A 27,049-nucleotide genomic window follows, 5' to 3' on the forward strand; every position below is an offset into this window, starting at 1 on the left:
GGGAGGCTCTACTCCAGTCTCTTGAAACATTGCGATGCCTCCAGGAGCATCAACAGGACCTCCAGCACATTTGCACCCCTTTGCCAAGGCATTTGATTTTCCTCTTGGTAAGGGAAAGGATTTTCTCCTTGCCAAAATCAACAAGGGGCTGACACCTTGTTGTTTGCCAATGCACCCACACAAGCGCTAAATGCACCTTGGGGCAGAAATGGGGACCTCTGAACCAGGGATGTTTCTAACCTGGAGAATGCCTCCAGCCACAGCCTCTTGCAATCCACCTTTCCCATTTGCCAGGGCTGGCATGTGCTGTCCTAGGCTGGGAGACCAGCACATGCTGCAAATCCCAGCAGCCCAAGCTGGGCCCTGCTGCAGGGTGTCCTGCCCCCCACCCAGCCCACGTCCTCCCCACCAGGAGAAGATGCTGCTGGGGAAATTCAGAGCCCAGAACCAGCTGCCTGGCACTTTGTGAGCTGGTAAACAGCCCCCGGCACGGCTGCTCCCTGCTCTGGGAGTGGGCAGACGCACTGCTGAATCACCCGGCTGGTATTTCTATCCTGACAGCTGCTCCGGGGCTGTGCTGCTGCACCCAAACCCCTGGCTGCACCAGAAAGCTTCACCTGGGCCACTGGCTCCAGCTCCCTGAGGCAAAGGGGGTCTGCAAGGGAGGAACTGGTGACAATGGAAAGAATGAAGGTTTTTCATTTCCACACTGTTTCTTGGGTACACCATGAAGCACATGCACAGGTTGCTGAGGGCACTGGGCAGAGCAAGCCCGAGCCTTTCCATTGCACAAACTCATTTTGGGGGGCACAGCCACCCTCAAAGCACTTGGCTGACCCAGCTGTGTCACAGGGCTCAGCTCAGAAGCCCTCCAAGTTTGAGAGGCTTGTCTTTGCACCAGGCACCGGCTGGCCCTGCACTGTGCCGAGACTGACGGCCAGCCCAGGAGGAGCAGGAGACGCTTGGAATACCTGCGGGCTCTGCACCGGCTGCGGGGCCAGGAGAGCTGAGTAAGCACAGACCTCAGGACACAGCTGTTTGCCGGTCGAAAACAAACGGAGAAAGGAGCCGGCAGCCTGTGCCCCCCCCCCCCCGCCCCGGCACAGAGACTGCAGCGCTTGCACCACCGTCGCGACGGCCCCGAAGCGGGCACCCGTCCCATCTGATAAAAACAGATCTGTGCTGCAAGGATGGGGGGAACCAGCTCTGACCAAGAGGCAAACTCATCCTGGCCTTCCCAGGCTGCCCACTGTGGGATGCTGTGGGGCTTGCCTGAGCCAGGGGCTCCCTGTCTGCCCCCTCCCGGCCTGGCTTTTCCTATATAAACTAAAGAAAAAAAAAAAAAAAAAACAGCAGCAAAAGCCTCCCTGGGATGTGTTGCACTGGTGGTGATGGGGGGGCACGAAGCAGCAGCCTTTGGGGAGAAACACTCACTCAGGACAGCAAAGGAGTTTATTCACTGGAGTTGTGCCCCAGCTCCCTGCCAAGCTCTGCCTGGAGCAGGTCAGGCTGGGATGAGCCCAGCCAGGGCATGCAGAGAACCAGAGGAGATACAGCTGGGGAGCCCTGGCTGTGCAGAGCAGAACTCAGAACCACTGACTTACATCCCCGAGTAGTGAGGGATGCCCAGGGAGCCCCAGAACTCAGAACCACTGACTCACATCCCTGAGCAGTGAGGGGTGCCCAGGGAGCCCCAATCTCCCATCACTCAGCAGAGCAGCCTCATGCTGGCAGTAGAGCTGCTCATTCTGCTTCTCTCCAGGCTTCCTGCCCCAGGAAGCTTTTGATGACTGTAACACAGAGGCTTAACTGCACCTCTGCTTTCCTTAGCCTCCAGTTAGGCAGGCAAAGCTCTGAGAGCAGGCTGCCAGCAAGCATCAAGACACAATTCCCTCCTCGTCCATCTTCAGCCAACACCCATCCACAGGGTTGTACAAGCATGCAATGATATCTGGCAGGAAGATCACACCAGTGCTCCCAGTTAAAGAGTTTGCATCACTGCAGAGGTGAAAAGTCCCTTGGAAACACCAAGGAGATGCTGCAGTACCCACTGATCCCAGGAGCCCCCTTTTGCCCAGGGGACACTCGCTGAGCCACCACACTGTGCTCTTCACCTGTCCCCAGGCAACATAACCCCAGCCCACCACGACACCTGCTGGATCCTTGCCCTCCCAGCTTCAGTGGCCAAAAAACATTCCATGTAAGCAGCTCCACATGGCCATGGACTCTAGCAAAAACAGACTTCAAGGAGTACTGGCAGCCACACCTAGAGCACATTGTAAGCAGAACACTGAACACTAGATTGACACTAATTTGCTGTAAAACCTGCTGCATTATTGCAACTCAGTTTGGAAAGATGCATTCATGACTCCCAATAAAACACCCCTTATAGCTGGGAATGGGTGGGGTTTGGTGTTCCAGTGCTGGAGATAACACATCTGCCCATGCCCTCACACTTCCAGCATTTTACAGTGTGCATTTGGAGAAGAGCTCTCTGGGCCACACTAGCCTCCTACACAAACATATATGGGAGGGTTAAGCACCTTTCTAAAGCTCCAAAGGTGGAGCTTTGGGAGTCCTCTGCCGCCTGAAGAGGCAGCAGCCAGGGTATATGCAAGGAGCTCACGTGCCCCATATCCTGCCCTGCACCACTCCTTCTCCCCATACCAGCTGCCCCTTGGCTGCAGGTCTAAAATCCTAAAGCACTGAAAGCCATTAACAGTCCTGCTCCTCAGACACTTGGAAGCTGAAGAGACATGGTTTGTGCCCCATTTATTTATTGTTTCTAAATGCCTGAAAAACCTCCAGGAGTCATAAGAGGCACCACTGCTTCTTCCAGACTTTTTAAAATTAGACACATCAGCTTGGCTTACTGGTACTTACCTCCATGTCCAGAGGATTCTCCTGCCGTTAGTGGGATGGCAGGAAAGCAAATATGGAGATTCCTTATGCCACATAAATGCTGACAAAGGGTCCCCCACTGGCACAGGACCATCCCCAGGACTTACAGCAGTAAGCCCCATTCCTTACAGACTGATGTCATTTTTTTAGCTTCCTCTGTGGTGCAAGGAACAAAACCAGGTGCCAATATGTACAGAATTCCTGGGGCTGGCGCTGGGGATCTTTGATTATCTTCTCAAAAGATACATGTGGTCAGTGAACACAACTGCAAGTGACCAGCCCCCACGCAGCCAGGCTCTGGGGCACATGCAGCCTCTCTGTCACCACTCATCCAAGTCTCCAGGCTCCAGACATCCAGGAATGAGGTCTCTTGAATCCAAATCAAAGTCCTTCAGTTTTAAGAGCACCCTAAGAACCAAACAGAAGAGCTGTCCTTATCTGCTGTTCTAAGGAAAGAGAAAGGCTGTGATGGGCAAAGGAGTGAGATTCTTCCAAACCTTGTAAGGTAAGAGTGCGCTCCTCAAATGTGCAGGTAAAATGCTTGCATAAGCACCACTTCCCTTGCATTGCAGCCAGCCAGTGCCAACACACCTCCAGGTAAAATAACAAAACAAATCCACAAACTAAAGACAAGATCATGTTCTTAGCTCACAAAATGATACACATACACATGGACAAGTTATCAGAAAAGGCATTATATTTTGGTTTCCACCTTAGTTAAAACTGATTTTGGTTTTCAATCAATCAAATCTGAGTATGTCCAAGTTCAGGTTTCAATGTTTTTTTCCCCATAACAGTAATGATCTGGACGACCATAATTATAAAAGGGACAGGGAGAAATCCCAAGAACAAGTTACATAGTCTGAACTGTGCTCTCTTCCACATGAGCACTCTAGGGAATGTTAGTTTCAGTTCTTCCTTTTTTTTTCTTTTTTTTTCTTCCTTCAGGTTGTTACTAACAAAACTCTCTACTGTTTATTAAAGCAAAGCTACAGTAAATTCTTGCAGTCTTACAGCAGGTTTTCATATTACCAGTAGGACTCGCATGCATGGATTGCAGTCACACACACACGCTCACAGACATTATACAGTAGCCAGTTGCCACCATAAAAAAACCGAAAAGAAAGAAAACAGACATTCATTTCTTTAAGTGGTCATCATTAGAATCGCACCAAATTTTTGGATAAAAAAAAATACTGCACAGGTCTTCCACATCTATAAGGTAAATCATCCCTTTCACAATGGACGGAGCTCTCATCTCCATTTGTTCAACATGCATCGCTAAAGCTTGAAGGCACGCTGGCCAAGGAGAGCCCTGTTCTTTTGTCATCTGAACTCCAGTGTGCTGCTAGCGGGGTGCAAAAAAAGGACAAAAATAAAGCCAAGCCCTTTTGCAGCACACCGGGAAAAGGTCATTTGGAGACCACAGTACTTGGAAGGCAGCCCAGCTGCCTGGATTCTACTGCTAACTGTGCTCTTGGAGGCATTGAAGGAACACACTTGTGTTTAAAAATGACACATAAAGGCAAATTTCTGCAAACCCTTTATTTTCAAACTGCCTAAGGTACACTAACACTCCTTCTAGAAGAAACTGGTCCTTCAGTCACCAGCCTCAAGTGGGAAACTTCCTACCTGCTGTATTAAACACTGAAGCACCAGAGGTTATAGGGCTGATGTGTTTGGGCATTCACCAGCTTCAGGGAAACTTAACATTAGGAAAGAAAAAAAAAAAAAAGAAGGAAAAAAGATGAAAAGAAATCCCCAATGCCTCAAGAGCACTATATCAAACCAGAACTCTTGGGCTACTGACTGCCGGCACTGTCAGAAGCTGCTTGCTTCTGGGAAGACACCTGGAGGTTGAAGCCTTATGGTGATCTGGTATCCTCCCAGGGTGAGATTTGCTGAGTTTTACTGATTGCAAGATAAAGCAGTGTTTCGGAAAACTAAAACCAACAAACTCATAATAACCATCACCAAAATCACCGTTGGAAAAATTCCATTCTTTAGAAGGTCTCATTGAGAAACATCAATCCCTGCTCCACGAAGCAGGGCAGATACAATTAACAAAACCCAGAGTGACCCGTCCCCCACAAGCTGGGCCTTCAAGGTCTAGTCCCCATATTATATTGGAGGGGAGAAACAAAAATAAACAAAAAAAAGAAGGTTGTATCACCTTTTCCTCCTGTTAAAGTTTTAATCCTCTTATTCCATTTTTATTTGTTTTTTTTCCCCCGATTCTCCCTTCCACTCTGCCACCTTAGCTGGGGGAGTTATTGGTACAAGAGTTTGGAGAGTCCTGCTCATTTATTGTGTTCAAGAGTACACACACCGGCTGCCGGGGCAGGTGGTGGTGGCTGTGCTCGCGGTGCTGCTCCTCCGTGGCACTGAAAAGCCCTTCCTCCTCGTCCCCGTGGGGACGGCCGCTGCAGCTGTCACAGAAGTCCAGGGGCCCGTCCAGAGCGTCATCGATGAGCCCGTCAAACTCTTTGAGGTCGTCGTCGTGGTGGCCCCGGTTGCACACGCAGACTTCTATGCCCGAGTCGCCGGTGAAACGGCGCTGCCTGCCCGGGGTCTTGTCCTTGGCGTCGGGAATGGCGCTGCTCTGCTCTAAGCTCTCAGAGCTGTAACCTTTCAGCAGTTCCTCCTTGCACTCTGTATCCTTATCAGGAGCAGCCCTCTCCACGAGCTCAGCTCCCGTGCTGGTGCTGCCGGGCTCGACGCTTTGCATTTTGGTGACGGCTCTCTCGTCCAGCACGGTGCTGGAGGGCTCGGAGTCCCCGCGGCCGGGCGCCCCGGTGCTGTCAGTACTGCTGATATTGCTGCTGGGTGCTGCAGAGCTGCTCTGTGCTGGCTGCAGGGCCCTGGGCGGGTCTGGGATTGTGCTACTGCTGCCTGCTGGGACACACTGCTGATGTAAGGCACTGTACGGGGGCGGGGGGGTCGGCGGTCGGTTCACCACTTCCTCATAGGGAGGTAGCAAATAGTTTGGCAAAAACCCTAGAAGTGGGAGGCAAGGAGGAGAAGTTATTTCAGGAGCAGTTTATCTCAGGAAACAAGTCACTAATACAGGTCAGTATGGCATTTATCACCTACCAGCACCTTCCCACTGAACAGCACAACAGGCTCTACAAAGGGGTGCCAGAACTTGTCTCAGGTGAGGTGTGGCATGTTTTAGAGAAGCAGCAAACACGGCAGAGGAGGGCACCATTACAGGAGGAGATGGACACAACTGGGAACAGCAGCCTGATCTCCTGGCTCTCTATACTTACCAGGCAAACCTCCCTGGACCATGTACCTCAATACAGCCCCATAAACCACACTGGGGAATGGCCTGTGTTGGCTGGAGGGAACAACTGCCCAGCCCTCTCCAACACTGCCTTCTCAACCGAATTTCCACTTTCAAGAGCAAAGATTTCATCTCACAAAGCATTATGCAAATATGAAGAGACATGGGCAGTTACAATGAACTTGAAGATCCTGGCTTTTGGTTGCTGTTTTAATGCTGGATTCAATTCTTCTGGTGCAGTCAGAATAAATTGGCAGTACTGGCAAAAGAGTTTGGCTTATTGTACTTACAGCCTTTCAAACCCATGAAAAATTTTGTTTATTTCTTAAGAGGCAACAAAATAGTCTATATAGACAGAATGTACTTAAACACTGGAAACATTTAAGGGTAGCACTGCAATTTTCCATGTGCAATTGCATATCCCTGGGGCTGGGGAGGGAAAGGCTGCTGGGGATGATTTCTGAGGTGACTGCCAGAGTTTAACAAGAAAAGCGAGTTCATACATTCAATTCAACAGTCTGTCAGAGGAAACTCAGCTGTGGTACCTCCAGTCAGAAGGAGACTTGCTGCTCTAGCACAGCACAGCAGAACACAAGGAGAGCACAAAGTGATTGTACTTTCCCTGAGTTGTGGGCAACAGCTCCTTCATGCAAAGTCCTAGGGCTGCTCACCAGCAGTGTGGCCTGGGAACCACAGCACAGGGTGGGAGCCAGCAGAGTCTCTGCTGAGACTCCCCTTTCTTCCAGCCTGTGTGACCAAATTTTATGAAGCCACATCTCATACCTCACTCCCACCAGCATCAAGTCCAGGCTGGAAAGGAGGAGTCCTGAATGACGTACGTAAAGAACCTTTGCAGAAAAACACCCAAGGAATCCCTACACTCTCAGGAGTGGGTGTGAAGGTGCTGTAGTTGGTGTGGTTCAACTCCAGACTCAAGGGCTTTCAAGCGCATCCAACACCATCTCCTCTCTGCACACCATGGTGAGGCAGCAAAGCCCGCACAGCCTCTTGCTGAACCCAATTGCTGCTCCCTCCCTGCACCTAACACAGGCCCCGGCGGCTGCCGTGCTCCCCAGGCCGGCAGTGTGAGTACGTACGGAAATAGAAGGGCAGGGCTGAGTAGTTGTGCGCCTCCCGGTAGGCGATCAGGTTGATCTCGTGCTGCCGCTGCTGCGCCTGCAGCCGGTGCTTGGTGCGGCGGTGATGGCAAACACAGCAGCAGCTCAGGATGATGATGATGGTCCACACCAGCCAAAACCCTGCAGCAGAGAGAGGACAGTGAGTGTTAGCCATTGTGTCAGACCTGCATCCAAATGCAGGACACCCCAAGAAGCCAATGGAGAAGATAATCTGAAAGTCTGGATCTGAACCGGCACTGCTCTAAAGGCAGAAATATGTGTAGGCCAGGAGGCTTCAACACTGCCTGTGTGTGACACTGTGACTCCAACAGCCTTGCCACAAATGGATAACTCTCAACACACTTTGGTACAATGTATGTTCAATAGGTACAAGTCTGGAGAAGAATCAAATATGGAGGGCTCCCCCTCCATTGCTCCTACCCTTTGGTTACCATTTCTTCTAGCCAAAAATGAACAGAGCTGTGAATAGCATTGAGCTTGCCTCCCACAGTCACTTTGGTTTGAAAATAACAATCAAGACACAAAAGACACTCTGCAGATTGACCACAGAAGAAGAGAAAAACCCCAAGCACTATGTTTTGCTTTTGTTTGCACTGCTCTTTAATTTCCAGCCCAAATCTTTCATTGTTATGTTTAACAAAAACATGCTCTTTTTTTCATAAATGTCTCAAAATATTTTTAAAACTTATTTTTGTATTCAATGTCTTAAATTATCCAAAATTAAATTAAGCTAGCCTCCCTCTCTGAATCCTCAAGAAACCTAACTTCTGCTCTGTTTGTGGTCATGGCTGGTTTCTGTGCACTGCTGTACCATATGTACACTGCTCCTTAAAAGGGAATTTTAAAACACCACTTCCTGAATTTTACCCACACCCTCCAACATGTGGAATAACTCTCCCTTTCCACAAATTTCTCACTTGCATGCACTACAAAATGTTTCCGAGACACACTTCAAAAAACTGGAACATCCACTCCAGATTAGGCTTTTGTTTCCTGCAATTGCAGCCTGCAGCTTGACCTATCCCCAGTGTCCGTAAGCTCTTTTTTAAGCTCAGTTTTTGCATCTAAAGATACTGGGAGCACTTTTCCTTTAGAAACACATAGGCTTGGCAGCGACTGCTCGCTAGAAATCACAACACTGTTTTCTTTCTGTAACACCTCTGCCACTCTTCACTATTCCCCAGCAGTAAAAATGGAGATTCCTAATGCCACAGCCCATTTTCAGGCAGGCCAGTCTATCCTGTGGTATCAAACTGCTCTTCTCTCTCCACTAAAAACCTCTAGTCATGCCTTTACAATATCTTGATGTTTTCAGCATCCCCTGCTGTGTTTGCTGTGTTTTCTCTGCTAAGAGCTAGGTGGGGAAAGGTGAACAGTTTAGGAATTTGAAGAATGAAAGGCATATTGCTCTGGCTCAGGACAAAGAGCAATTGTATCATCCATCTCAGAGACCTGCACTGGGCTGCTGCAGGGGAACTGGATGCGCCATATCGAGTCTCTGAGCATTTTGAGTGGGGACTTTCACCTCCCTGTGTCGTAACCCAAATTCCTCATGTATTTTGGCACAGCAAACTGAAATCTCTCTCCTGCCTTGTGCAATCTATTTCCCTATTCAACTGGAACCTGCCTTACCACCAAACTTATCAAAACCTTCCATCAAATGAAGGTGTTACATATTCTCCCACCCCCCCTTTTTTTTTCTTGGCTGGAAATGAAGGTTCCTGGGTAGTTTCTCTGGCCAGCCTGCTCAGCTGTACCATGCTGATCAGAGAAGAGAGTGAGATCTTCACTCCAGAGAAGCAAAGAAAAAAGTACTCAAGATGCTCTCTACACTTCCCAAACCAAAACGAGAATGTGGCCACTGACCTCTGAATACCCTCCTGTTTCTAAAAAAAGCCTTTTTATATAAACTAAGAGGAGTGATCCAGTCCACCCTTCACTCCAAAGCCAAACATTTGCAACAATTTCTGTAGCCTCTATCACTACCAAAATCTTGGTACACAAATGCAATACTTCAACTGTCTCACAGTTTGAAGACTCTCTCCAATAAATACACTTTATTTCTCGCTAAGAGACTGTCCCTTGGCTCTTGCTTGCTGAGGAAGCAAGAATACACTCATCAAAACCAGGTCATTGGCACAGCATGCCACCATGCAGGCCTGCAGTTCATCTTCTAAGTACTCCTTATTTTCAAAGAGCAGTCCATGATCATGAGTTCAGTAACAATGGAAAATTACACCCAGCTATCCAGGGATTTTAGCTACAGTTATGAAAACAGATGCTTTTTAACACATTTGATCAAGTCCTTTCCCAAGGAGTCTAGATGCAATGGTAGTAAGCAGCACTTAATTAGTTAAGATGTCCTGGAGAACTGCCACTGTTAAGCAATCTCAGCTGCAGCAGCCAAATATTTCTGCAGGGAATAACTGCTCCCACCCAAGCCTGCATCCAGAAGATTAAAAAAGTATTTCTTTAGAAAACTTCTCTACCCATTCCAAAAAAAAGTCCCAAAGTGCTTTGCACACAAACTGATGCACAAGCTCGGAGTAGGGGTCAGAGTAAGCTCAGCCATTCCTGCAAAGAGGTGTGGCAATTCTGTTAACACGCAGCAACAACACACGACAGCTTAGGATAATAAATTAATGTTGGAGCCTACTGAAACCGCAGGTGGCACTGAAGTAAACACACCATAATTTAGTGCACTGCAATTTGGCCTCGGTGCCAGGAACAACACCTTCATTCTCCTGCAAAGGGTCTGTGCACGCTCGCAACTGTGAGCAGATGAGATCTGTTGTTTTTCATGAGAACTTCCAGAAAAAGAACCCACTAATACCACATTATTGCCTGGTTTCATTAACCACTGACACTTCCTAGAGCTTCTAGGAATTACTCAAGCCCTGACTCAGCATGAGCCTGGATGGAGGACTCAGCACGAGCCTGGAGGACTTGCCTGGATGATCACAGGAGATAGCAGCGTGTGCCCACCAGAGTCATTTGCTGGCCTGGCTTCTGGCTTCCTCTCTAATGGCTGTGTCCCCACCCTGGCACCCAAGAGCACGTCTGCCCTGCAGGGCTGGAAAGCCCCCAGTGCATTGGAAGCAATAGCATGGGACACCCATGGGAGCTGAGGCACATGAGGGGCTCCCTGGCTGTCACTTGGGCAGAGGTGCCAGTGCTGGGAGAAGGACTGGGTGCAACTCTGGTTGCAAGCCCAGTACCAGTGCAAGTGCTGGGAGTTCAGGGCCCCCATAAAAAGCTCTACAACACTCTCTTGCCAGGAGTTTGGGCACAGCTGCAGTTTTGGCTGCAGAACAGAAAACTGCAAAAGCCTAGAAAATATATAGTACGGTCGTTTATTTGGAATAAAGCTATGCTCCAAGGCCAAGTGCAATTGTAAATATTATGTCTAAAAGTATGGAGTGAACAGTGAAGATGTTCATGACTGAGCTGTGCATTTGTACACCTGGTGAGGGCTTGGCTTCAAACCAGCAGCAGGGAGGTAAGCTGAGCAGACCACTGGCGTGTGCAGCCAGCAGCTCATTTGGCAGGAGGGGAATTGCAAATTCACCCAAAGACAACAAAACATGAGCAGGAAACGCAGGGGCCAAGCAGAGCAGCAGTGCACACTAACACCTCCTTCAGGGTAAAAACAGGTACCAATTCTGCCTTGTGATGAAAATGGGTAAGATCTATGGAGGCAACTCAAGTTTGGCATTAAAAAGCCTCTAAAAGCCAAGTAAAACTGAGCTTCTGGTTGTGTTCAATGTTCCCAAAAGCATTCACTGTTGCCAAATGCCTTCCTCTTGCTCTTCAAGAGTTTTTTTCTTCCCAAATGGATATGAGCTGTTTCTCATCAGCATTGTGTTGAGTTACCACTGCACTCACTGGAAAAGGAAAAATGATTGGGAGACACATTCTGAGCCAAATTCACCATTAAATGTCTGATTTGAGAGTATTTTCCACAGCCACCTGGCAGTGACCACTGGGAACAAAAGCTTATGGCAATCTCAGCACAACATGACAGATAAAAAAACAAACAGTGACTTTGGAAATACAACTTCTGATAGATAGCCAGAGCAGAAGTAAAGTACCAGTCTGGAGTGAAACAGGCACCAGGAGACTGCTAGACTTGAAGGCAATTTCAGTCTTGCTCTTGGTTCATGAAGAGTCAGAAGTTGCAACACTCTCCAGCCCAAAAACAACTGAGTCTTGAGAATCACTGCTATCGATATTTTTTTGTTAATGGCGATGCCTCCAAATGGACAGTGATGGAAGCAAAGGTGAAACAGACACAGCCAAGGAGTTGATTACTGCCAAAAGATTTCCCTGCCAGAGCACCAAAACCTTTAATGAAAGTAAAAGAATCAGCACCAATCTGTAAGCTCAGAGCTGTAAGCCTGACATGAGCAGGAAGCTCAGGAAGTCAGAATGGAAGCTGCAAAAACACCTGGGAATGGAATTAGGTCCCATGGAAGCCATCTCTCAGAACCAGAGGAAGTACTGAAGAAAGAGAAGGCTGCTGCTACATTTACAGAATTCTTGGGAAAGGGAGGCCCATCACATGGTCATACACCAGAGATGCTTCCTACCAGCTGTGAAAGAACATGCTTAATGCTTCAAGAAAAACCCCTTCTAGGACACTAACCATAGTTTTGATCAGACTTTACAATAAATAAGAATAAAACAGTTTAATAATTAAAAAAATCAGAGCAGTCCTTCCTCATGAAAAAGGAGGGAGCAATGTTTGCTTTGATGCTGTACTGTATTTTCTGCCTGGGATGTTGTCACCAGCAATGCCGTTGAGGGAAGCTCCTTTTATCCTGTGCAAAATGGAAAATGTTTTCTGGAGTGTTCCAAGGGTATGAACAGAGAAATTTGCCCTCAAGTTCATGGTAAACTTGGGCAAATGCCATGGCTCTGTTGGCAGGAAATCCCCGAAAACCAAGCCAAAACATACTGCAAAGTGCCTTTGTGTCTGCCCGACAAGCATCTGGATAATAGCTTTGGCTCCATGAGAGCTGGTTCTGAACAGAAGGAGAGGTGGGACAATCTCATTGACTAAAAAATGTCCCAAATGGTGGCCTCACAGTCAGTCATGGCTGGAAAAAAATTGTCTTCACAGGGCCAACACTATAATCAAAAAAGGGAAGAGAAATTTACTTGGTACCACAACCTGGATGCGCTGGGGCCTAATCGTGTCCTTTGGCAGAGGGGTCACATCATTTCCTGCCACTGCAGGCACAAGCCTGTACGAGCCAACCCTGCTGCTCAAGAATGCCAGATGAAGGATCCAGGCCATAGGCCCATGAACATTTTAAGAAGGAATAAAAGAAGCCGCTGAATGACGCGATCCTCTCCTGCCTGTCCCAACCATACCTCCTGCTGCTTCCTCCACCTCTTCTTGTGCCGGCACAAAGTTGTGCGCAACTGTGGTTTGAACTGGTTTGAGGAAACCAGAGCAGGTTGAAACTCGTTTGGCAAACACAGCAGCAGCGGCAAGAGAAAGACTGTGACTTTCAGTGACAGTTTTATGTTAGTTTAAGTCATTGGAACTGCAGTCCCAGCCTGACCTCATTGTAGGAAAAAGTTACTGAATATTTGTAGAGTACAATGGCAAAAGAAAAAAGCTGAAGACATCTCCAACTCCTGCTCGCTTGCTCCCAAACTGGTAACAAAAGGAGACACACGTTAACTGCAGCTGGTTTCTAGTTTTCAGAATAGTGCCCACTGTACACCCACTGCAACGAGATAAGATGAAAAAACAAAAGTTTCAGAAAAATCCTTATCCCATTGTGCAATGAGAGTCAACGTGAGGCAGTAAATCTGCAGACACTGCTTTTATGCCTCTCTCCTAGGGAGGGAGCCTTCCAAGGGCAATTGCTCCCATGCTCCAGATGACACATTTTTAAGTCCAGTCCCCCCCAAGACACCAATGTTGGTAAAATGAATGTTGAACAATAGTCTAACAAAGACCAGAGTGGAACATCCAGCTGAGACCACGTCCTGAACATCTGGGAACAACAGATCTAGGTACTTGGTGACAAGCTGGGTTGGAAGTATGTAGGGCAGGGGGTGAAACAACACTAGGAGTCCTCTTGCCTTTTTTCCAGGCTGTTTAGCACAGCACAGGTGGAAGCAGCCACATAGGGCAAAAGTCAGTATCTGCATAGCCAGGCTATGCCAGACAGCTTGCCTTCTGCTTTGGATCCGAGAATTTTACTGAGCCAGACCAAAACAAACTTAAGGTGATTTGGCTGTCTGGATTAGGCTACAAGAAGTCCAAGTAAATCAGGAAATAACTCCCTCAGTGAGCCTATTTATTATAAAGAGTTTCTGCATGGTTGTGACATCTGTTGTTTGCCCTATACTGTTGGTGAGGCTTTGTCATGGCAGGGTTATTGCTGCAGCACAGCTGAGGAAGAACAGCCCAAGGGGAAGTTTGAGACACCTAGGAAAGAGAAGCAAGTAGAAGCCTGGGTGAAAGGCAAGGAGCAGCAAAAATCTTTCTTTGAAAAAGGATGTGGGATAAGACAACATGGGGTAAAGATGAAAACATGGGACTGGTGCATAGTTTGACTGAGTGTTTTGGAGACTGCAGCAAACTCTTGGACATGAATTCCTATTATAAAGCTGACCTCCTGGAATATGTACGTGGTACAGCAGTTGCTTTAGTTTCAGCAACTAAGCAGATCCTTGCCAGAATTTCCTGGCAGCATGCTTTTTGGGAAAAGAACTGTCTAGCGATTCCAAGGGGAAGCGTGCAGAGATGAGCAGACTGCTCAAAATCAGCAAAAACACTGACTGTGCTGCTTGCAAACAGAACATTTTTTCCCATACAACTCTTCTACTAGGACCTAAACAGTCAAGATCTTTTTTCTTTTTTTTCTTTCAGAAACAGAGGGGCTCAGTATCTGCTAAAAAAGACAAAGAAACAAAACAGGCACAAGCAATATATGAATGCTCACTCATTACCAGTGCTGGGCTGCTGTACAGTACCTACATCACCCAAGACCAGCTAAAGTCCTCCAACTTCTAAATCCTCCAACTTTTTGCAAGCAGTGAGCAGCTGCCTGTTTCCATGCTCCATGATTCCTGAAGCATAGTGTACTATTTTTCCAACCACACAATGAAATATATTTTCTACAGCTGTGCTTGCTGTGTTTAGAGCCTCTGGAATAATTTAATGATTCCAAAGGCCAGGAGAGGCACAAGGATGGATGTCAGCAGACCTGGACTTAGTGTTCAGTCCACTTTATACTCTCAAACCTGGCAAAATCCAGAACCTCTGAGCCTAACTTCTTAGCCTGCAAAACACAGGAACTGCATTCCTCGATTACCTTCTCACTTGTATTTCGAAAAGTGGTATTTTGGAATGTCTAAGCAGTAAGACACCTGTCAGGCCTGGAAAAAGGCCAACATTGGAAAACTCCAGCAAATCACAATCACATCACAGAGACCTCAATAAAAACTGCTAGGAAGCAAAATCCAGTGGCAGCTGCCATTCTTCCCCTTGGGGACCATGAGTTCTCTGGGGAGTCCAGCTAAATTGTTCAATGAAAATGCTGACCCAGCTCATCCACCACTCAAACATCTTTTCCTATGTGAGGAAATGCAACAGTAAAGTACATTTTTCCATTTTATTATTATTATGTTCGAAGAAAATAAAAAAGACATAAAGCAGCTTTTGCCTCATCAGGCTACCAGCTACCAAGCTTAAGAACTAATTAGAACTTTACATAGTTATTAGACCTATATCTGTAAATCTGAATATAGTTTTATTATTTGGCAACACAGCACTGTTTTAATTTTTTTTTAAGAGGTGGGTGGGGAATCTGAACTGGGTTGTTATCTAATTTTAAACATAGGCTGTCCACCTGCTTGGCATATCATATTCTCCATTCCTCCACTCCACCCCTTAACAAAATAATACCTTGATTTTACATCCTATTCCACTACCCTCAACGACTGGTTTAAAATTACCACAATCTTACTTGCTGCCTAGAATTGCTGAGATCAGCCATTTTCAAAGACAAACTTCCCTCAAATTCCGTAACAGGGAAAAAGGTCCTTTTTACAGGAAAAATTCCAAGTGGCCACAAAACAGGATCATGTTTCAGAACACATGTCCACCAAAGACCAACTAGTTTTCCTTTCCATTTCAAATGCCACCCTCCTCTGCTTCTTCTTCCCACAAAGCTGTGGTGGTAGATAAATCCAGGATTTAATTCAACAGGACTAGCAAGAAGGTCTATTTTCAGGCACACAAAAGTCTGAAACACACACATTGGTGGTCTGAGAAGGTCAAGAGAAGCAAAAGCTTCTCAAAAGCTACTTCAGTACATGCATATGTTGGTTAAAATCGAAACAGAACAACCGTGAAGCCACACTTAAAAGGTGCTGCTATGTTAACTGCTCATTAACCAGAAGTTATTATTAACTTTTTAAAAGCTGATCTATTCCCAAGCATGTAATGCAGTTGCTCTCAACTGCTCATATTAAGACTACTCACATTTACTATCACCACTTTTCACCTTGAAGGCCTTCAGAGGGCCTCAGCATATGTACCTATCAAAGATGCTCCACAATTGCTGAGCAGCTAAGCTCTCAACCCCTAGAATATGGGTTTAAAGGACATGCTCCCTCTATGACTCCTTCCCATCCAAAGGAAACCTTTTTCTTACCATTTGGCAAAACAAGCTTTGAAAACATTAGCTGATTTTATATCAGTGTTGGATGTTTGCCTGAATTTGCAAAAAGCCTAGAAAACAGGTCTTGTGTTTTAATTACTTCCCTCATTTTGATGTGGTACACAATGCTCCCTGTGAGACAGAAGAAATGTGAACACACAGAAACCTATCTCCCCCAAGGAACCATCCAGCAGTGTGTGTGACCAACATGTTTATTCCATGATCTCACTGTGACCTGTGAGTCTGCTCTAAAAAGAAGCCTTTAACATTCTGCCTCCTTCTAACAAAATCTGGTTTTGTCTTCCAAGAACTTTTATGATGCAGCCAGGCACTGCCAAGTATAAAGACAGTGAAACCATCCCATTAAAATGGCAGGGGGTTACTGCTTGGACCAGAGTGTTTGTATGCAATCCAACCAAGCCTCTCTTTCAAGATGTCCATGGGAGAAACATGGTGACCGTGCCACCAGTTCCACTGCGCAGCTGCACTCCAAACTGCTGCTCAATTTAGATCCTGCTTGCTAAGGAGCCTGTGAGCCTCTGCACACATGCAACTTCTTCTAGATTCCCACCCACACAAATGCAAAACCCGGTTTGACCTTCCCCACTCTGCCCTGTCCATGCATCCCCCTCTGGCCTGAAAAAATTCCTGCCATCTGTCCTGCCTGGGCTGCTGACTGCTACAGTCTGATCCAGGCACTCCAAGGCTCCAATACAGTCACGCCTGTTTCTCAGCCTGCTACAGTCCCTGGAGCTGCCCATGGCTCCCTAACCTGAATTGTTCACTGAACTGTTTGGACATTTTGGAAAACAAGTCTGCTGTAAAAGGTCTGCAATACATTAAAATCCTGCCATAAGTATTGACACAGCAGCCACTGGAGTCTGAGCACAGTGTGTCTTGAAGATGCTTACTACAGAGTCCTGTTCAGTTTATAACCACATCCCCCATACTTCACTGGCTAATTTGAGAAGTAAAAGCATGTTTCTAGACTAAAGGATGAAGTGTCAGCTATTCCTGTCCTTGGATCCAGGTTAAGTAACAGTCTTTGTACGTATAACACATTTCCACACACAAGCTACTTTGGGAAAGTGAAACTGTGGGCACAACAGAGGGATTAAGTAGAAATCATAGTTGCATAAAAACTAGAAGATACCATTGGGTGTGGTAAGAAAGTATCTCCAGTCTCTAATGTAGGGGTACAATGTTCAGAGCACCACATTTCCAAATTCCAGGAGCAGAGACGCCCTCCCAGCCTAGGCTCAGGACAGTACAACAGTACAACATCAATGTTCAACTTTTTGTGTCCCTCCTAGAGAAAGAAGACACCATCAGACTGAACAAGCTTAAGTTTTCCTTTAAAACTCAGCATTTATCACTTTCTTATGCTTTCAACTTCCCATTTTTCCATATATCTTAATCAAGTTTTGCTGACCACCTGCTCTGACCTCCCTGCTGCCATCTAAGGGGACTCAGCAGGTACAGTCACTCAGCCATTTGCTGGAAACTTCGCTATTTTTAAATCTCACATTTTGGGAAAAAGGAGGTAAGAAGGGTTGCAATGGGCAATGTGTGATCCTCACAGTAGAACATTCAGGCACTGCAAACCCACAGGGTTTACCCAAGACTCTCTCTGCACAAGGACTCTGAACGGTCCTGAAGAGAATAAGCACACTGGCCCTCCTCCTTGAAAGGACATCTTTAAAAAGATATACCAGATTTAAACTTGTTGTGCTTGCCAACAAAACCAACAGATAAAACCATGAAACCAATAGATAAGACACTGAATTAATTCCCTGTTGAGTGTGTCAAGCTCTAGTGTTGTGTGTATGGCATTTCTCCCTCAAGCTGGTTTCCTTGCTCCTGTAGAATGTCATCTTGAGTACCCAAATCAGTGAGAAGAGCAAACAAGAGTGGCAAGATGACCCATTACTCCTGAGAAAGCACCCACTGTGACAACCCTATTTCCTTGTCTCATCACATCAGCTCTGGATTGTGCTGCAGTGAAATGCAAAGGCAATGCACAACAAGGGCTGAATACAACACCCCAGGGGACACAAGCCAGACCTGTAGTATGGTACAAGAGCCATGCAGGTTAGGAAGGGAAGCCATACAAAATGGAAGGACTTACACCAGAGTTCATAGTAGTAGTTGCAACACTGGGATTGTCCACAACAGTGGCCCGTTTCACATATGTAACTTTGATTGTTGACACCCATGCAGGTTTCCTTGTCCTAAAATTAAACAGACACACTTTTAAGATGCTTTGTCAGTATCTTTTGTAAATGTTTTACTTGATGATCTGCAAGCATTTGAAAAGTACAAGTTATGGTCTTTGGAAACTCTAAAATACATAAGGAGGTTAAAAGACATCTAAGGACCACCAAAAAAACAAAGGACCATTCAGAAGAAAATCCCCATATCTCCAAACCCATGAGTTACACTGTTTTAGCATCTAGTCAGCACTGCTGTCTCATTATCCCTCTCCTTTTCCACTAAAAGTTACCACAGTTTGGGAGCCAGGCATTCTCTTAGAAGAAGAGATGACATTTATTCCACATTGTACACAATATCACTGTATTACTGGGGCTGAATGCCAAGTGGAGGAAAAGCATTCATAAAGGGAACATCATAATTTGAGAAAAGACTGCTTGGATTCATTTAGATCTAAGTGATAATTACAATATGTTCCTGCAAGATTCCTATCTAAAATGATTTCTTCATAATTAGCCATGTGCTTTATGGAAGATCAGCATTCCTGTAAAACTTCTTCCTGGAATAGAAAGTAGTCCAGAAGCAGAGCCAAATCAGCTGTAGCAAATCACCCAGCAGGTCCTCAAGACACCTAACATGGAAAAGGTCTATGCTGTGAGGTCTCAGTTCCCCACATGGTGCACCACTTCTTAGAAGTCTGTGTTTTCCTGCTAGTCTGAAAATATGGCTGGAAAAAAGTATAAAACACAAGAAAACAAAAGCATTTTACAGGCAGTGGTTTGTACATCCTCTATTAGGTTTTGGAGCAACCTGTGAGTTCAAAGAACACTATGGAATTTAAGAAACAAAAAAATTTGTTTCTTAAATTAATTAAATAATTTCTTAATTCAATTAAAACCACTGTAACAAAGTTTTTATTGTCACTTTCTTTCACTTGAAGTCTATTTCAAGGAAACGAAAATGTGGGTAGGCTTATACTGAAAGCTCTGTTGAAAAAAAAATAATTTTGGAAGTATCAACTTGCAAATAAGAAAACACCAACCCACTAAAGCCCAACAAAACCCCACCAGTAGGTGACAGGGATGCAAATCTGTGGATCCCAGCACTGGCTGAACTGCACTATTCTTCTCATTTATGTGAGTCCACCACAGCCACACTATTCACAAACTTCTATGGAGCCACCACACATGCAAAATACCAAGTGCATTTTAATGCTGAACCACCTCACTGAACAAGTCATGTGAGGCAGCAGCTTCAGTGCAGAAGAGTCCTGCACTACGTTTTCAGTTTATTCGGGGATCTGGAGGAGAACAAGCACTTCCCCACCACACAGCACCCTGGTTGGAGCCACATCTCACCAACACAGGTCTCTCACCTAAGCACCCAAATTACAGAAGCAACATAACTCCTGAGAGCAGAACAACCTCCTGCCATCTTTTCTCCTAAGAAGTCACACCAACTTTTGATCATGTGAGGGCACAATTCAGCTAACACAACTCAGCATATGATGTACTGCTTCCCGTTCTTCCATGGATAGTGTTATTTCCACAAAAGGCTCCAAAAACCACCTTTAAAATGCACCCGAAGAGGCAACAAGCTGGAGGGGTCTGCCTCTATTTTTCAGGAAGAGGCAAACATTTTGCTGGACAGACCAGTCCAGAACTACTACAGGCAGCTAAAGAAACATTTGGTTCTTGAGATGTTGGCATGCCTTGAGATGTTGGCATGTCAAAAGTAAAAAAAAACCACCATTTTCCTATACGGTAAAGAGGTGTTTCCATCTCTAACTGATGGCAACTATTAGGAGACTTTGCTGAGCCAGCACAGAATTTTCTGCTTCAAGCCTGCTACTTATTCCAAAAATAGTAATTTTAGCCAGCAAAAGAACTAGAACTAGGACACATCTATTATCTGCTCTTATTAGTTTATTTACATTTTTCCTCATTTTTGTTTGCTTTGCAGAGCTAATGTAAGTGATGAACAGCATAGATTTTGGCTCTCATATGAAGACAATTGAGAAATTAAGATGCCATTGCAAAACTGCAATCCTGTTGATAATGCTCAAGTCAGAGAATGACTAGCTGAGGTTTGTGGTTGTGACACATGAAGATCAGTGTGACCTGTTGAACCAGCAAATGAATCACATGGAGCTGGTGAAAAACCAGTCTCACAGTGCCATTTTATGATCTTCTCTGCATCACCACACTTGATCCATCCTTGACCACTTCTGGCTTACTCCCCAAAAATTTCATCCACTCAGTTTTGCCTACTTCAAAGAGTAGCAATGAGGACCAAATCAGTGTCTTTGGGGAGCAGCAACTCATAACATCTTCAACTATATTTTTCCCACTTAAAAACTTGGAGCACTACTGATTTCAGAGACTTTCATCGCACCATCCTTTTATTTGAACTTACTGACTCCCTCTTGCCAACTTCATTATATTTGAAATGACTTTTCCACACATGCTTACGTGCAGGGCTGCTCCTTGTTAACCCAGCTGGCCAACACGTGTCAGGACATTCTCAACAGAGGATCCTGAGCAGCTAGGATGGTGTTCTGCAGGTTCCTCCTGGAGATCAAGTCTCAGGCAACATCCTGCTTCCCATCTAGAGCAGAGTTTATATCTTACTGCCCATTCTTTATACACTGACCAAGACAAATGCTCTTCCCCGCTAATGTACATGTGCTTGTACCTCCAAATAGTCCCACAGCTGGGGTTCTGAAGTCCTTGCAGTACCACCAGCCACACTCCTCAAAGTCAAAGCAGCTCATTTTGGAGCCTTTCTGCTGACCTCTGCCAGCTCAGCCACCAAGAGGCTTTTGGGAACATGGAGCTGTCAGACTTGGGGGCCACATGTCACACCCAGAACTGTCACCCTTAATTCTGTGACTTAATTAAGTCACAACTTAATTCTGTGAAACTGTATTTCCAAACAGTTTCACAGAATTAAGGAAAAATTTGGTTTGGAAAGGATCCCAGCAGGTCACATGGTCCTACTACTGAATGGCATGGCTACCTCTTAACACTGGGTTACACAGCCTGGCACAGGGAAAGAGATAAAAGGTAAAGGCCACAGATCTTCACAATTAGAAGTCTACTAGGGAAAGATTCTGGCACAGGGAGAGCATTGTTTTGGGATATGTTATAGGTGACTCCTTTGGAACAAGTGTTTGTCTCCTTTCCTCTTTTAAGTCAAGACTCATTTCTGTGAAAAGCTGAGCCACTGTACAGTTTGCTCCTTTTCTGCAAGTCAAGGAACAGGTTATGTAGAGCCACCCTGGCCATGACAGAGACCATGACACTCTTTGTTAGGAAATTTCTACTTACTTCCAACCTCTTGGATCTGACTTCACTTTCTATTTAAATCTCCGGCTGTACTTTTCATACCAGCAGCATTTTATTATTTCTACTTCCTTCTCCCATGCATTCTTTGTGTGATAGGCTGCCAAACTAACTACTTAAGATATATCAGCAATACAGTTATCTAGAGTCTAAATGTCTCCTGGAAACAATATCCCAAGTGCTTGTGCTATGAAGTGTACTATTCCCTTTTTCACACTAAGAGCCATACACAAGGCACAGGGCTGAAAGAGTAATTTTATAGATAAAGAAAAAATAGATGGTGGAAAAAACTCTCATAGAAGCAAAGCTGGAGCAGTCATATTTTATTGACCTGCCTTTGTTTTTAACTTCCACTGCAAACAGCACTTGTAATGGTAATTTTTAGTCATTCTTACTAGCGTGGAGTTTCTATTAAACTATTACAGAAGGGTTTTGCAATATTTTTAAGGTAGCCTTAGGAAAACAAGGAAGGGGGAGGGCTTCTTTCCAAAAGCACTTTCTTCCCCAACAGCCAGTGGCTATTACATTCCAGAGTGGGCTTCCCTGCTGAAGGAGAGTCTCGTTTTCTTGTTGTCCAGGCAAGCAAGCACATCCCTCCCCACCATCCTTTGTTCAGTTAACTGTAGACGCCTCCAGGCAGGATTACTAAGCAGGATCTACATGGGTCTGCTCTCAAAGAGCATTCAGCCCCATTAGAGCAGAATAGTCTTGTTTCACAACTAAGAAGCCAGAACATGCTGTTCATTATCTCCCACCTGCAAATCCTAGGAGATTCCCAGTTAGTTTCAGGGGATTCACTTTGTTCTGTAAATCAGCACGTACCCTAGGCTGCATGTTGTATCACTGCCTCCTGGTACCACCCTAGGAGTTGGTCTGAGAAACTGGAATCACTCAGTCCCTGACACACAAAAAGCCAGAGTGTTTGGGAGAACACTGCAGACGTGGAGCCTGTGTTCCCTCCCAGTCCAGTTCAACAGAAACAATCTGTGATATGTGGTACAGGCTCTTGTCATGAAACTGGTTGAGCTGGGAAGATCTTACCTGGTGCATTTTGAGAGTCTCTTCATATAAGATGGGGCATTTTGGATTAGTTTTCACATGTCATAAACTTTATAAAGTAACAGTGAATAAGATTCTTTTTCTTAACTTATTTTCTTGTTGATATATGGAATTTGTGATAAACCCACAACCATACTGGCAACTCTGCCAGTAGTCCACTTTTGCTGTCAAGTGCTTTTACAAATAATCCTTAAAATATCCAGCAGCGGCAGATATAAGAGAACTCAAGGCAGTGATGTATGTTGTCACATCTGAAGCCACAGCAAACAGAAACGTCAGTGCCAAGGAAAAAAGCCAATTATTCTCTTCACCTTCCACTCAAGTATTAGACCTTTACTGGAGGTCTGTGTGACAAATTAAAGGTCAAAATCTGGGGCACAATCAAGACAAGAGCCATTCGTGAAGGTCTGAAGGTTGACTGTGCTGCAAGGAAAGATGGAACAGACCTCCTTACCCTACTTTTGTAAAGGTTCTCAGTGGTAAATTGTTGGGTTAAATAGCTGTAAATCTGTTAGGATTTACTATGTCTGAAGCCAATGTTGGATATGAAGGAAAATAACTGATTGACAGTGGAGTTCCATCATAATAAAAGGATCAAGGCACTTCTCTCTTTTCTACTCTCAAAAGTCAGCAGTTAACCTGGGCACATACTGTTGCTAAGTCAGAAGGGAGAAAGATGAAGATGAGCAAATTCCAGGCTAGCATGGCTCTTTTCCAAGCTGAAAATTAATATGTGCAACTGCAGCAACAAACATCACAGCCCACACTCAGAAGTGCATAGTTGGCAGCTAACAGCCTACAGAAGTTGACTCCTCAGTTGACATTAATCAGGTAACCAAAACCAGCAGCAGCCAGTATCACAAAATCTAATAATCATTTTAGCTTTTTGCTCTGTCTCCTCTTTCCACAGAAATCCTGACTCTATTACCCTAAATATGAGCACCTTTATATGACCTCAATGTGTCATTCAAACTGGCAGACTGTCCATTCATCCTAACCTTGGTAATACCCTGGGAAACGCTTGGAAATGTGACTTGCATTTACTTACAGCAGTTTATAGGCCATTCCTGTCTCCTACTATACCCAGTTTTTTTTACCTACTCTAATTCCCTAATTTCTCCAAATTTCACTACAGCATTTGCCAAGGCACTACACAGCAAATTACTATTTTAACAGGAAGAGATGGAGAGTTACTACAGGATGAGAGGAGTAACTAAAGGCCTGAATAAGAGGAATACAGACAGAGGGACTCAGAGAAAAGCCCAGCAACAGGATGAAGGGAGACTGCCAAAATGGCATCTGCAGAAGGGCAAGATACAACTGGTTTTAACAGGGCTTGGGCTCCACGTGTGACCACTCCAGACCTTCTGATTTCACAGCTCTCATAGGGACTTTGGTAATAAGCATCTATTTAATAACAAATCAAGATCCTGACCTAGTTATTTCGGTAATCTCATTAATTGCAGGCAGCAGTCCCTTGCTCTCAGTACCCAGCCACACCCAAAACAAGCAGGATGGATGTAAGCAAGTGACACTATCCTCAGAAAAATGCATTGAAGTTTGTATTTTGAGTAACTCACAATCAGTATTTGAACCATATATATTCTTTAAGCATTCTGAGTAACAGAATGGAAGTGGTTGTCAGTATATTAAATATGTCAGAAACAACTATTTGATATCCACTATTTACCAGTTCCCACTAGGCTGTTACTCAATCTCACATATCAGACTATCACTAGTGTTGGTTAGCAAAGTGCATCAGCAACAGCTCATGAGAATGCAAACACAGAACTACCAAAGAAAATGATCTCTGTCTGATAAGGCACTTAAGGGGTAGTAAGTTAAAACTGCTACTGAAAATACTAGGTTGGAATGCCCAATCTTGCCACAGGGTTTACAACAACTCCTGGTTTACCAGCAGCCCCCCAGTTCCTAATCAAAGTTAATCTTAAACTCAGGAGATCCTTTCGGAGAAGGACAGCAGGTGGGATCACAGCAAGGACAGGCAGAACTGCTGGGGAACCCGGGGTCACCAGGGCATCTCAGGACCCACAGACACCAGTGTGGCTGAGCCCTCAACCAAAGCCTCCAGACATCTCCTGCCTTCACAAACATTACACCTGTGAGTCCTCTGGAACATAAAAGCAAAAATCCACCATCTGAGCAAGTGTCATGCCTTTGGTGGGTTCAATTTAACAAAAACACCCAAGACTGCCACAGATGAAAGTGGCTTTGACTGCTGGGAGTTACTGGAACCTCAAGTGCCAGGCTCTGCCAGCACACCAGGGGATAGATTCCTGTAAGCCTGCCTTATAACAGACAGCTGAGGCCAAGAAATAAATCAAGTCTGGACACTTCTTCTTAAGTCACCCACCACAAATTTTGTTTTGCGGAATGTGGGGGAAAAAAGTGTAGTAAGTGCAAATATGCAAACACTTTAGAAGTATAATAAGTGGGGGAGGAATGATGCCCCTGAGCTGTCTCAGGCACAATAAAGATCTCCAAAATGGGAATTCTAATCCACAACATTTATTGCTTCACTAATGCCAGCATCAGGAGAATTATATTTAGATCACCATGATTAATCAGCCACAGCAGACCCATCCTCACCCCCAGCAGATGCAGAACCTCCAAGGTTTTATTACCTTTATCTGAGGAACAAACTGGTTTGTTGCATCCATTTATCCTGAAGAAATACTCCAACTATCTTTAAAGGGACACTCTCCTTTCACAGATCATGGACACTTTGATATATTTCAATAAGAGCTGGTTTGTTTCATTTTTGTTTACTGCAAGTTTCAATTTCAGATTCTGACAACTACACATTAGTGTTTTAAGCACCATATGTTTACTTCCTCACTCCTTGCTAGAAGCTTCCCAGCTGCAGTCCTCAGCCCTCTCACATTAAAGATACACACTTCTAGACTTCTAGGAAATTACAGCTTTGAGGAGGTCATCTTGCACTTTGTTGGTCTAAACCACCAAACAGAAGACCATGCTGAAAACCTCAAGCAGTTAAAATTAAAACCGAAAGCATTTGGAATCCAACTTCTTCTTTTACTCTTTTTCCTTTTTCATTTCTGCAGTAAACTAGGCAAATGTATTTGAGCTACCGTCTCCAACCTTAGGAGGAAATGCTCACTCAAAACTAAAAGCAGAGATCCCCTACAATCATGTTTCCTTGGATGGGAGCTTTAAACACCCACACTGCACTGATGTCATATAATGCTGACCTAGCTTTTCAGGCATTTAAATATCATCCTCACTGCAACAATAAAAAAAACCCAAATCAACCAGACACCTTACTTTTACCAGGTGTTTGGCAGTCCATCTGCAATGCTACAATGCTGCTGGCTCCCAAAGAAGAAATGAAGGCAGATCCAGGGAAAGCAGCTGTTCAGTGCAGTCCAGGGGTGCAGAGCAAAGGGTGCTGGTCCTGGGGAGCCAAAGGTCTCACTCTGATCCTTCCACCCTCACACACAGCTCATGGGAGGGCACCACACTCAGCACCTCTTCCCTGAGACTGCAGCCCAGGATCAGCATCCCTTGCGTTGAGTGAGAACTACAAAGGGCATCCCAGACAGCCAAGTGTTTACAGTCTGAATGCACCAAGTAAAAACCAAGACACAATGGAGGTGCTGAGATGTTCCTGAATTCCTCCCCTACTTTCAATTAAACAGTACTGTTCAGTAATAATCCTTGGAAAAAGAAATTTCTGAATAATATTTCCACGTAGGACACACTCACAAACACTTTTTTTTTAAAGATTAAAAATTATTAGAACTAAGAAAAGTGCAAGCAGCTCTTTCCCACTATATCCTTTATCAGTGGATAAAAATAGTCAACTTTGCTCTTGTGTTCTTGAGGCAACACCTTTTCTTCCTGCTTCCCGTAAATGCCTCTATTGATGCCGAAAAGTTACCCAGCAGAGAAAAAAGTACCATCCATCCACTGAGACAACCAGATGTTCACTGTTCCAGCAAATGCAGCCAAATTACACCTAACTTCTACTTTTACACCTTATGCAGCACCCCAGCTGCACTGAACGTATCTCTAAAACAAAATGGATTATTTAAAAACAGGAACTTTAGAGAAGAACACATCTGTGAGTCTCAAGCAATCTCAGCATTGAAGCAGCTACATCTCACTGCAATTTGAGAGTTACCTAAAGCCATTCAGCCTTTGTGCCTGAATTTCCCCCTCTGGTTCAGTTCCTAGTTTTTAAGGCAAGTCTCTTTGCTCTGAGTGCTAACAAGTGAACTATTATTTATAGCTATTGCACCAATCACAGAAGGTCATTGTGCTAGAGGTAGTTTCTTATGTAAAACTCTTTCGGATGGGGGGGGAGGGGTGTGGGGGTGGGGAGAGAGCTGCATTTCACCAAAACTGAACTGATAAGGAAAAAGAGACAGCACTGTTTAC

At 45.1% G+C, this 27,049-nt stretch overlaps 1 protein-coding gene across 3 annotated transcripts in view; it reads right to left on the reverse strand.

Annotated features, from left to right (window-relative positions):
• Positions 1–3,580: 3,580 nt before the first annotated feature.
• Positions 3,581–27,049, reverse strand: part of WBP1L (WW domain binding protein 1 like) — a 59,122-nt gene continuing 35,653 nt past the window's right edge. For 2 of the 3 annotated variants that reach the window (XM_059477033.1, XM_059477034.1), the window contains exons 2-4: positions 18,142–18,244; positions 7,285–7,446; positions 3,581–5,898 (exon numbers count right to left, since the gene is read on the reverse strand). In XM_059477033.1, the coding sequence (XP_059333016.1) occupies positions 5,159–5,898; positions 7,285–7,446; positions 18,142–18,244 (1,005 nt within the window). In that variant the 3' untranslated portion in view covers positions 3,581–5,158. The remainder of the gene's footprint in view (positions 5,899–7,284; positions 7,447–18,141; positions 18,245–27,049) is intronic. The other variant, XM_059477035.1, reaches the window with a different exon arrangement.

This window comes from Ammospiza nelsoni, chromosome 8, assembly GCF_027579445.1.
Source record: "Ammospiza nelsoni isolate bAmmNel1 chromosome 8, bAmmNel1.pri, whole genome shotgun sequence".
Classification (NCBI taxonomy): domain Eukaryota; kingdom Metazoa; phylum Chordata; class Aves; order Passeriformes; family Passerellidae; genus Ammospiza; species Ammospiza nelsoni.